The sequence below is a fragment of the Periplaneta americana genome, chromosome 13 (assembly GCF_040183065.1).
Source record: "Periplaneta americana isolate PAMFEO1 chromosome 13, P.americana_PAMFEO1_priV1, whole genome shotgun sequence".
NCBI classification, from domain to species: domain Eukaryota; kingdom Metazoa; phylum Arthropoda; class Insecta; order Blattodea; family Blattidae; genus Periplaneta; species Periplaneta americana.
In genome coordinates, this window is record NC_091129.1 from 85,946,879 (window position 1) to 85,960,568 (window position 13,690).

Here is a 13,690-nt window from a genome sequence, read left to right on the forward strand (position 1 = left end):
CAACCAGAATGGAGGTATCGTGTGGTTAGTACGATGATCCTCCCAGCCGTTATAGCTGGCTTTCGTAACCGGATTTCACTATCTATCGTAGCTCCCCAAGTGCATCACACTGGCCGAAATTTCATGAGAAGATTCTTTCCCCCATGAGGACTCGAACCAGCGCGCATTCCGTAACGCGAGTCCTAGGCGGGATGCCTTAGACCACGACGCCATGGCGCGGGACACATGTAAACCTAAGCTTTCACGAAATCAAAGTCTTTCTAACGGGACTCACGTATGGAACTCGGTCATTTTTTGTCTAAGATGATACATGCTACAATATTGTCTTATTCTAATTCATTATCATCATCATCATCATCATCATCATCATCATCATAATCGTTATCATCGTCATCGTCATCGTCACCATCACCATCATCGTCATCATCATAATCATCATATACTTATATCTCTTGATTATACAAATTTTATGAGTATTTGATTTAAATCACATTCTTGCAGACGGCGAATAGCCTGCATACAGTAAGAAAGCGCATCCGATTCATGGATCGTTCACTGAATTGATGTTCTCTTTGACTCATTTTTGGAAAATTTACAATTTCTTAAAACGCCATATCCATTTCTGTCTTGTCTGTAATCTTTTCTCCTCCCGCTTCTTCCTTTGCGTTGTTACTGATATGAGCCTGTTAGCCTGAATTTACTCATCAAGAGTAGGTAATACTGTATGCTTTGATGGTGGATATTTATGAAATTGCTCTTCATAAAGTTAGAATATTGCTTTCACATTAGTTCTGCCACCTCGACTAACTGTTTATGGACGAAAATAATGCTCTACGAGAAATCATTTTCTAGAAAACTTAGCACCATTTTGACAATGTGTATTTCACAACCTTCTTCGGAAACGATCATCATCATCATCATCATCATCATCATCATCATCATCATCATCATCATCTGCCTGTAAAGTAATAGACCTAGTGGCCTATTACAGTCTCCTACCAACTTCGGAATAATCGACCCACAGAGCTTCTTTCTCTGAGAATATACCAGAGAATCTATTTCGCTATCCTGGAACGTTACATTCTATTCACGCGTTTTAACCAATTTTGTCTATAGCCACGTAGATATTCAGTTATAGGCATCATTACCTATTGATTCATTTCATTAGTGTTCTAAAAGGCTGTATCCAGCTGTTCTAAAAAACTCATATCAACAAATATTATGAGTCTTTCATCTTGGATTCATATGGTTCATGCTCCACTACAATAATAGAAGATGGTTCTTGCCAAAATTTTATAAGCAACTTTCAATCTTAATAATTTCAAGGGAAAACTTGTTCCACGGCCAGGTATCGAACCATGTAGATTTGGCTAGGCGTGTCAATGCTCTACCGACTGAGCTACCCAGGAACTAGGGTATGCAAGACCCCGGCTCAATTATTCTCCTTATATCCACACACCTCAAGTTGGTTGACAGAACGCCATAGCACAGGATTAAGTACACATTTTCTGTGTGACTTAAGATTGAGGACCGTTTTTGCAAAACTTGCTAACTGCAAAATTTGCAAAATTGAGATTTTGGTGGATTCGTTAACATAAGGCAGGACTCTACACGATGTTAAGGCATCTTAGTAAAATTGAATTATTTCTCTTCATTGTAGTGTGTCAAAGTGTGATCGTTGCACCTATAACCTACTTGTCTCCATTCAATTTTTTTAGTTTCCTGTAAAATTTAGCTTTTTCAGTTAGCAAGTTTTGCAATGGAGTTTTATGTTAACAAACGGTACCGTGTATTATACAAGTCTGGTTTTCAGGTATAGCACAGAAAGTGTGCACTCAAAGTTGGGCTCCGAATTCTGTCAACCCACTGGAGGTATGTGGAAATAAGGGAAATAATGGAGACGGGGTGTGTTGTAGTTTCTGGGTAGCTCAGTCGGTAGAGCGTTGGCACACTCAACCAAAGGTCCTGGGTTCGATACTCGGCCGTGGAATAATTTTTCCTTGAAATTGTTCAAGTCAGCTTTACAGGGAGCTATACATGAAAGCCAGATTTTTATAACATTGTATGTGTTTGAAGTTTTGTTGTTTTGAAAACTTGGATGATAATCCTGTGGGATCTGTTATAGTTTTGAATTTTGTCTACTAAAACGCATTCTTCAAGACACCTTAAAGTAGAGTCTTAATAATTAAATGATTTAACATGTTCCATTATTGAATTGTTTGTATTTATTTTTGCTTAGGATGAGTGTAATTTTTCTTTAAACGCTATATATATAACATTTATTCAGTCACAATTGAAGTAACAATTACTGTTCTCCAACCAGGAGATCAACCGTGAAAGGAATGTGCTTACTATTGCGTCATCTATTGGAACGAAGTAGATAGATAATATTATCTTTATAACGTCAGTTTAAAAACCATGCGCTCTCCTGCATTCGTTATTTCCTGTATGGAGAGATTAAAATACCAGGAGATTAACAGTGATCTAATTTTGTAATTAGGGTAGTATAAACATGTGTGTATCAATGTTATTGTTTGTGCTGTGAAAGCGAGCCAATAGATATACGAGTATCCACGTGTGTGACCTTATGACATCTTATGACATTAACATTCATTCACAGCATTACCCCGCTGCCTTTCATCCCGCAGAGACTTTCTCGTGGTTGGAGCACAGTAACAATACCACCAACAGTGTTTCCTCATTGAATTGCAAATGTAACGTAGTTAGAAACGTTGGAAATTCGAAAGAAAATAAATCATTAACACAAATGACTGTCTGCACATTTTAAACATAAAATTTTCACACGAAGACTAAAATTCATAATATTCACGTAACGATGTGAGTGGACATTATACCCACCTCTGATTCCGTCTGAAAAACCATCAAATGCCTTCTGTCACGACTGCTATCTGGGCTCTTAAATAAAAATTAAAGGCTTACATGAGACACTCTGTACATTCAGATATCGACATATACAGAGTGAGTCACGAGGATTTATCGTCACTTACGAAGCTTATTTCCGAAGACATTCTGAGCATAAAATGTCATATAAGCATCTGTCATAATCTGAATATTTTCAGATTTACACTAATTTGAAATGCTGAGTTTCATACCTTTTTTCTTTAGTTTTATGGGTAAAAAATATTACAAATTGAGAATGAACTATTCCGAAGTATGATTTCTTTAATTGGCTAGTATTCAGAAGCTAAAAATAAGCTGTCAAATGCTTTGTACAGATTTTGTGTTTCAATTTTTAATTAAATTACATTATTTATTTATTTATTTATTTATTTATTTATTTATTTATTATTTTGCTAATAATTGTAACATAAATTATAAAATATACAGAGAGACTTTAGCTCGCCCCTGAAAGAGTAGAACTAGTGCTCAGGGGCGGATTTCTGAATTGAAATTAATAATTATACAATACAATTTGCAATTATAGTATATAAAATTTAATTTACAATTTTTCAATTCTTATAAAATCCATACATAACTTTTTTAATTTAATACTAGAACTATTAGAATTGACGAGATTAGGATATTTGAATATAAATTTGTTATATATTTTGGGCCTAAATTACTATTATGATTAAATGCTGTAAACGTGTTGCATTTTGTTTCAAACAATCTTAAAGAATTCAAACCTTTTGGTTCATAACTATGAGAATACAATTCAAAATTATTTCGATTTTTATGTATGAATTTTATTAATACAATATAATAAATTTGTCTTACGTTAAGTACATTAAAGTCTATAAACAAATTCTGAGATGGAAAATCAATATGTTTATGAAGACATATTTTAATTATTTTCTTCTGTAATAAATAAAGTTGATTAAAATTGGATTTAAATGAACTACCCCATCCTATAATTCCATACATAATTACCGATTGAAATAAAGTTAAATATATTGTACAGTTACCCTGAAAAAGAATGAGACGATTCTTGGTCGTCGGAAGTTAAAGTTCTACAGCGCGGTTCACTCGATATCGACGTAGGGATACATAACATGACAGATAGTACAAGAATTGTTACAAGGACCACAACAAGGACAAGGACCAGAATAAGGATCACGAATAACACTGCCATTTAAGGCCAGGATTTCACAACATAGCTCGAGTCCCAAAATATCATTGCTTCACTGTACCGAATGGCAAATGCCTGCTAAGGGATCTACATTCTGGACTGCTGCTATCACTGTCTTGTCTCGGTAGCTCATATAGTAGCGTGCCGGTTCCATTGTACAACCGAAACGTCTCGTGTTCGATCCCAGGTAAAACTTTTTTTTATTGAGGTGTAATTAATTTGTTCAGAGTTCCTCGACTGTCTAATTTGTCGAAAAATATGGAATAATTTATGCCCGATTTCTGGGTCTTACAAGTGGGCTGAACCTCGTCAAAAAAAATAAATCTTACTTGGAAGTTAAAAGTATTCTTCCTCTATCAAAAATCATAAGAAACAAAAAGAGACCTGTTAACTTAAAATCTTGTCCACATGCCATCAGCTTCTATTACAGCTCTAAGTCGATCCGGCATGGATGTCACGAGATTGTGGAATAAGTTCTGATCCCCGGCGAGATCTTCCCAGGTGTCAACAACTTGATCCCACAATTCGTCTCGATTTCGTGGGCGTCGGTGGGCATAGGTGGCTATCCTTCTCTTTTTCAATTCCGCCCATAAATTTTCGATGACATTCAAAAAAGGTGACTTCGGAGGCCAATTAATGATTTCTATCTCGGGTCTCCTTTGAAACCATCTTTGAATGCTTACAGCATAGTGCACGGGAGGGTTATCCTGCTGGAACAGCAATGTTCCTTCGGGAAAACGTTCTCGGGCGGAGGGAAGGAATATATTTTCCAGAATGTGCTCGTAAGTTTCCGCATTAAACCGGCCATCGATGCGTTCTATAACGCCAGGTCCATCGTAAGACATCCACCCCCAACACGATATGCTAAAGCGCCCCGATCTTTCACGTCGGTGTACATAGCACTGATCATGTCGGAGACCATCCTCACGATAGACACGGACAGGACCTTCGTAATCACTCGAGATGGTTGTTTCGTCGGAGAAAATTACATTTCTCCAATCGAAATCCACTCGATTGGTAGCGAAGGCAAGACGGTCGACAGCTTGTGCTTCCCCCAATATTTCCATTTGCGCAGCCCTCCGGCTCCTAATACCGCGGTTCCTCAACCTGCTGATCACAGTCTGTGAAGGGCCGGGAAAGTTAGATGCTGCTCTTATTTCGTTAGCAGTCAGAAAGGGGTCCTGTCGAACTGTCTCGAATAAAAGAGCATCCTCTTCCAATGAAGAAATCCGCGGACGCCCAGGAATAGGGCGATTTTCGACCTCCCCAAAATTTTGGTAACGATGAACCCATCTCGCGGCTGTACTTACAGGAACACCGACCAAACGGCCAGCAGATCTAGCCCCAACTAGAGCTATAACTCGCTGTCTCATGTCACGTCGGTTCGCCATTACGATGAGAAATGAGAGATGACGATAATACTTCAGTGTAGACAATGACTATTTAACATGATATAGAATTATTGAAATAAGAGGCATCTTGCATAGTAAGAGTTAATAAATCAACCCTAAATTAAATATCTAAATAACAGGATATAATAGGAAGTCCAATTGTTGCGAAACTAATCAAATTAAATCTAATTACATTAAATAAACAATCACCAAGTTATGACACCACATTGCTACAGCTAAATTGTATGTTATTAACATAAGCATTGAATAGGTCCGTGGTTGTGCGTTGGACGACAAAACCAAACATCGAAAGTTCGAATCTTGCCGAGGAATGTAACTTCTTGCTTTTTATAATGTAAATCAGACTTATAACTACAATCATTCATATTTCTTACATTATTTATTAATATTTATAGCCAACATTGAATTTGTAAAGAAAAGACTTTAGAAATCTCATATGGAATTTGTGATCTGTAGTGACATAAACATAGATTATCTCTCGGAACTTTTCCGTAAAAGTAAATTAAATTCACTCCTTGAAACTGGAAACCTTATTCGTAGGGTCATTTTCCCATAGCATACAAGCTGAAGTAGCACAGCCATTGATAAACGTTTTGTACACAGAATTAGACTGAATTCCTATTCGACAGAACCTATAATCAATGGCTTGTCTGACCATGATAAACAAATCCTATGTGTTTCCAATGTCACTGAACAATTTCAAAATATTAATTTAAAAACTAAGAAAGGATCGTAATTGCTGTATCTAGTGATTATTTACATTTATGTCTACAAAATGAATCTTGGAAAAACATATATGATACTGGTAATACTGATATTAAGAGTAAATATATTGAATTTTTCACTTAATTTCATAATCACTTCAGTGGATGTTCTCCACTCAATGTTGTGAAAAAATTCAAAAGTTAAAACATGTAGATAACGCAGGGACTTCAAAATCTCATGTATTAAAAAGAAGAATCTATATGTAATGAGTTGCAATGTAATGATCTTCATGTTCTTAAATACTGCAAGAAGTACAGTGTAATTTATAAAAAATTATGAAAGAGGGAAATAGAATATATTTGAGTAGAAAAGTACAAAATTCAGATAATGCAATTAAACCTATTCGTAATATTATTAAATTTAAACTAGTAGATATCCTAAGAAAGAAAATATTTTTTCATTAAAACCAATGATTATAAAGTAGAGGATCCCAAATCTATTGCAAATTCTTTTAACGTATTATAGTATATAGTACAGAAATATTATTGACAACTTAAACATTCAAGATTTTGCAAAAGATACTGCAATTGGTTACTTAACAGATGTATTCAATAATTATTATTAATATATGTAATTAGTCAATAACTGCAACAGTGCTTATACATTCAATCATAACATGAATAAAATTGAATGCAAACACGTAGATAAAATAGTTAAAATTAACTGAAGGGGTGAGAATGAAATAATCCAAAGCCATACTTTTAACAAAAATTGTTTTGTGCGAGTGCATTTCTTACACATATGGGAAAGCTATTAATAAATTATTGTAATAATTACTCAACAAATGACATAGCCTAAGGACTCTAAACCTTTGTAAAAGTTTGTCTATTATTATATATTTTTTTAATTTCATTTTAATTGTTAGTTTTTAATATATATGCATTTACATTGTATATATGTGTGTGTATAAATGCATTCATTAGATTAACGTTTATAATATTATAACTTGTAATTTTGTATTGTTTGCGATCATTAACACTTAATCTCAGGACTTTGTAAAACTATATTTCAACGTGACTTAGCTATTTCAACGTTATTTAGACAAAAAAAATTGTTGTGTAGACTAAGAATCGAACTCGCACTCTTCTACACAACACGCAGAAGTCTTACCGTCTGAGCTATGGAAACGACATGAAAGCTTCCCTTTCTGTGCGGAGTGTCGATCTAGTCATGAAGGTCCATTGTCGATTTAACTACACGATTTATGTATATATTTATCTTTTATTTACGTAATATTATCATATTTTTTGCAGTTTTTTAATTGAATTTCGGAACGATGCTAGTAACAAACCAAATAGCCTGAATTTAAGTAACTCAATATTCGTTATCTTGTGTATCGGTGCTCTGGTCTCCGATCATGCGCAGTGTCTTACATCTGAGACTTAGGAATATTCAATCGTCTCATCCTTTTCCAGGGAAACTGTACGTAATAAACTTATTGACAAGTAATTCCACAATAAAACAAAATAATATACTATTTTACGTAATTTATTACAAAGGTAATTAATGTGTTGGTTCCATTTTAAAGATTATCGAAAATTATGCCTAAATACTTAACTTCAGAGGACTGTTTAATAATCGGACATTTACATTGTATAAGACAACTATCAGAATTATGTAATTATGCTTACGCACTTACTACAAAAATTGTTACAAACCATAAAATTTTAGGAACTTGAGTCTTTACAGTTTAATTATGTATCCTAGTGTACAGTCTTGAAGAATTTACAAGAGTGGCGTGATTTGTAACAATTGTGTGATAAATGCTTAAGAAAAATGTTATTTTGTGGTTAAAAATTAAAAAAAAAATCTGTACGAAGCAAGTATGGAATTCACAAGACATTTTTAGCTTCAGAATACTAGCTACTTAAAGAAACGATGCTCCTGAATAGTTCATTCTTTTCCTGTAATATTCTTTTACCCATAAAACTAAAGAATAATGGTATTTTACAAATATCTTCAAATTAACGTAACTCTGAAAAGATTGAGATTAAGACACATGTTTTCATGACATATTTTTGTTCAGAATGTCTTCGGAAATAAGGGCCGTAAGTGACGGTAAATCCTCGTGAATTACTCTGTATCATATTTAAGCTATAGCGATACATTAGAAGTGGGCTGATTTTACGTCGAAATGCAAATTTGTGTTACATTATATTGTTAGTCATACTGAAATTGAGCACAGGTTTGATTTACAGAAGCATGAGTCATACGGGAACATGTGGTTAACATGCATGAGCTTGTTTCGTGAACGGCGTACATTAAACTCGTGTCATATAAGTACTTAGCCCCCAGTTGTGCGCCAATGTTCCTCGCTGGCTACGAATGCACCTACCAGCGACTGCACGTGAGCGGTCTAAGAAATTCGTTAACCTCCAGACGATAAATGCACTAGTCACATATAAATTCATCGCCGTTGTAACACTGAACTGCAAGCTTCAAGGTGCAACAGCTGGAGAATAAATTGAGAACATTTTTCTTAGTGCACTTGAATTATAAACTCTGATAACATCGAAACTTTTAAAAATGCACGGCATTGAATAATTTTCTGCATTTCCTTACTCGTGTAGTAACAGGGCAATCAAATACTCACATAATATACTGTGTGTGTCTGACAGTAATTTCCAAACCAGCAACTCGACATTATGCTAATGAAATTTTAACGTAGACTTACCGGTATCTTCTATAAAAATAAAAAAGGAGATTTTTAAAAATCCGCATGATCGCTTGTGACTTCTACAGAGTGAACCGCAAGTAATTTCATTAATTTCATTAATTTCAGGGAGTTATTCTTTGAGATATTTCAAACAAGAAAGTTTAACAGTCGCATACCCAGGCTACCAACGCACATTGCTACATCAACTAATAGTCACGGCGGGGGTCGGTGACTGATCCCATGCAGTTTATACTATTTCTTCTGTAAAACTGAGTAGATTATACAGGGTGTTGCAAAACTCCATACTCAATCTTCTAGGGATGGTAGAGGAGCCCAAAACAAATATATTTTGTTATACTGAGTGTTCATTTCAAAGTGTGTCATGACGTCCCTGTTGTGAGTTAGCGATTTGAAGCGAGTTTCAGCTTTTACGTCAGAGAAGTTGCCTATTAATCAAGGCGTTCAATCTGAACTTGAGAACGTGTACGGTATAACTTGAACGTCGTAGCAACAGATGGCGGTCTGTAAAGTCTGTGTGCTACCATAACCTCTTTCAAACTGTGCTTCGCTCGGGCAAGTCGTACGCAGGGTATTTGTTATCATCGGTTGCGTACGGCAACATGCCACAACACAAATCAAATGCTCCGTGTCCATGTTGACCGTCGAAGTTAATGTCAACAAATACATAAGTAATCGTCTTAACCCTCTCCACATATCCCGACAGTAAGAAAAAAACTCACCTCGGTACGTGTTTCCAAACAGTTCACATTCCTGCCACTACAGGTGTTACCGCACGCATCGGTAAGTACTCTTGAGAATGAACGCCGTACTTGCTAGGCAACTTCTCTGGCACATAGGTAACATGCCTCTGCGGAAGTGTAGGAAGATTGAATTCTCTAGCCTCAACGACTAGCCACATGACGGCATACAGCGAGCCATGACACACTTTGAACTGAACACGCAGTATAACCAAAAGGTCGGAAAGCAATAGTTACGTCAGTCGTCACCTTCGAACGCAGACATTGCTGACAGACATTGAGAATGTGGTAACCATTTAAAATGGTTTTAGTGACATTTTGTTTACAGGTATTGTTCAAATATGTGGCGTCCTGCTTCAATAAATGATGTAAAACGACATAATAAGGCGTCTCTCATTCGTTAAAATACCCAATGTTGATGTTGTAAGTGATCGGCAGCTACAAGAATCCGAGCAACGAGGTCCTCCTCCGAAAAAATTGGCGTTTCATACACTAAACTCTTTAAATGTGCCCACAAAAAAGATCAAGTGGAGTAAGGCCAAGAGAAGTAGCAGGCCATGCAATGGGCTAACCTCGGCCAATCCAATATTCACCGAATGTGCCACGTAAATTCTCTCGAACTTGAAGGGAGAAATGAGGATTTGCGCCATCATGCTGGTACCAGATGCGGCGCCGGATGTCAAGGGGAACATCTTGGAGCAACTCAAGCAATGTGTACCGCAGGAGATATAACAAAAATCTTTGTTTAGACTCCTCTACCGCCTTTATAAGTTTGAGTATGGAGTTTTGCAACACTCTGTATGGTTTTGTAATTGTTATGACTTCAAGATTTTTATATCAATTTTAAATTTATATTCATTTTACAAAGTATTTTTTCAACACATACAAAACTTGTCACAAGCTAGCCCGAAGACTCTGTGTAGCCTTCTCGTAGAAATTTTACCGCAATGAATCATTTTTAAACTTCAATACTAAACGATATAGTACTGTGTTGACATAACGCCGCATTTCCACTAAAGGCAATACAGAACATGGTATTTACAAACAACAAACGCTTATGTCTTACGACGGATTTGAACCCACGGCCGTCGCTTTGACGTAAGCTTAGAGCTAAATGTTTCAGCACATTACGAGAAGCAGCTGTGCCAAGATTCAATCGATAACATTCTATCTCTTAAAATCGCTAATGGCGAAGAAGTTTCACATGAATTGAGAAGTGCAAAAAAGTGATATTATTGAACTGCCATAATATCTGAGATATCGATGGTGCTGAACAGCAACCTCGTATGTCAAAAACTTTAAATTTAGAGAGGAGCGAGGAAACAGTTTAATACCGCAGGCGTACCTTGCAAATGAACATTTTTAAGACATAAGAGTATATTTAAATCTTTTATTGTTTGTAACAGTGCCTTGACATAAGATGCTTTTGTGGGATATTCGGAGAAATTTCTTTGATAGGAATTAAATGAAATCTTATTTTGTTCATTTCTTCGATGTACGAGATTTCTGTTCAACATCATCGATATGGATAATTGGGATAAATGAGACGTTATGTGGGAAATGGAAAAACGAAGTTCACAAATATGGAAGTTAGGAACTGTAAAATTCTCAGTACTGTACTGTTTCCATTCATTCGTCCACTGTTCTTTGTTCAAGGCAGGTCTTTCACTACAAACTTAACATTATCCAATCTTTCCATTTTCTGCCTTCCTCTTAGTCTACGCACATGATCCAATCATCTTAATGTCACCTATAATAAAATATTTTCTTCCGTCCAAACTTTCATGAAAATTTTGTCTGGCCATTTCTGGGATATTCTGTATATAAATTTTGTGTTCTTTGGCTACCAGATCATATCAAGGCCAGACCAGTTACTTCCCTACTATGTCCTGGATATTGCATCTTCTGTACCTGGTTTACCGGGACTTTTTGTAGCTGGCATCTTCAGTGCAGCCTTAAGGTAAGAAAACTATATTATTTTCTTGAATTCGTATTGAATGCAACTTGGTACTCTAACAGTGATTGCATCATTTATTTACGCATCTTATACACAAAGATACGAAACGTTCGACGAAATATCGATGACCCAGAACCAGACTGTTCCAAGTCCATTTTACAATATATTTTTCTTTCAAGAGAGCTATTTTAAGCTCCTGACATTCAAAGCTTCATGAAACAATTTGGAATACCTTCATAGCAACCTTATGGAGATAAATATTTACAATTTTGTTCGATTCATATATGCAGACAAGAACTAGAACACAATGAAACACAGATTTCTTTCTTATAAAAATTTGGACTTAGAACAGTCTGGTTCTCGGCCATCGATATATCTAACCTCCAAAGAGATTATATTTAATAATTTTCATACATAAAAAATAAAACATCTATTTATCAATCACACTTAAATAATATTACGTATAAAGTTTTTCATTTTATTTGTTTTTTTGTTTTGTACATATTATATATTATTTGTGTGCATTATTTCTATATTATAATGAAACTACACCCGAACACGAGCTTTTTCATCGCACGGGTGTTCCTAATTTTCTATGCTTTGTATAATTAATTTAATATAAATAAGTATCAATAAATCAAATATTTTTTTGAAAACTGAAGTACTTTCCATTCTGTGCGTATGTCTTCTTCGCCGTTTTCTTCTACATATCATGTACAGGGACATCATTTTATTTTTACTAACATTTTTAATATTAACCTGGCTATACCTTTCTATTAACGATTGAAACAGGAAACACCGTTTCCTACCCTTTCACGACGCAGTTCGATGATACTGCCGTAAAATAAAAATCACTTTACTAGGTATAGGAGGGAAGAAAAGTAGTTCATCCACTTACGTAAACTAGGAAATATCGCAATTTTGAGTTTGATAATTTTCATTAGGTTTTTGTTTAATGAAAATACAGTACTGTATTAACACTTAGTGTTTTTACACACGAATTCAGCTATCCATTCGGAAGTATTAATTATACAGTGTACTGTATATTGTACTGTTACAGCAAATTAGCGTACAATATAGAGAATGAAGTTAAATTGAAAAATAATCATAATATGGATATTTAAACACATTTTAGAAAATGGTGGCCGTTCATTTCGATACAGGCTTCAGTTCTTTTGTGCATATTATCGCACTATAGATTATTGTACCTAATTCCAATTACCAGTTTCGTCCTTCGTACGAGTAACTCATGTTGAAATAATTCTGTACCTACTCTATAAAAGAGTATCTTACGTACTGTAAATTCAATCTTCGCTTCTGCCCGATCCGAAAAGATAAAATCACTCAGAAATGCTATCTACTGTCCGTTCAAGTGGTTTTGTCGCAGGTTTGTATAAAGGGGGGGGATCACGTGACAGTTAATTACTTAAGGAGGCCCTTTTATTTAAGTTATTTTAAACACTTGTATAATATTACGTAGACGTCCAATTCCTAACAGAAATTAATGTTTTCAGAAAAGAGCTAAGATAGCCCAGCTACTAGACTTAACAGAGGGGCGAACAGAAGCAGGTAGGGGAAACCGGGGTGCGACATAGGGAAACGGACGACATTACCCGTACGAAAATATGATTCAATATTGAAAGCTTTTTCGTCACTGGAAAACGCGAACATATTTCTGAAACGTACTATACTCAGTAACTCAGTACTGCTTACGCGACCTCGGCTCTGTGTCGTGAAGGGTTGGAAGTTTACTAGTACAGGGGGTGGGAGTGAAGTACATTCCAAAACTCAGGTACAATAAAAATTGAAGTAAAAATAAAATGATGTCCCTGTATATGATACGAAGCGTTATTCTCAATTTCTGTTTTATGTTCATTGTATTCATTGCTATCGACGATTCAATCGTCCTTCCATCGTCTTCTTTCATCCACTCTTGTTCCCGACTCTTTAAATCTTGCATAATAATTAATTAGTATGTTTCATAATATGACTAATTGAATGATCTTGAATTCCTTATATGACAAATGTAATTACAATTATCCACATCACAAT

At 35.4% G+C, this 13,690-nt stretch overlaps 1 protein-coding gene across 1 annotated transcript in view; it reads left to right on the forward strand.

The window, feature by feature from the left end:
- The window catches only part of LOC138712081 (sodium-coupled monocarboxylate transporter 2-like), a 72,546-nt gene that overhangs the window by 48,528 nt on the left and 10,328 nt on the right, over nt 1–13,690 (forward strand). The window contains exon 9 of the mRNA XM_069843473.1: nt 11,532–11,641. Within this exon, the coding sequence (XP_069699574.1) occupies nt 11,532–11,641 (110 nt within the window). The remainder of the gene's footprint in view (nt 1–11,531; nt 11,642–13,690) is intronic.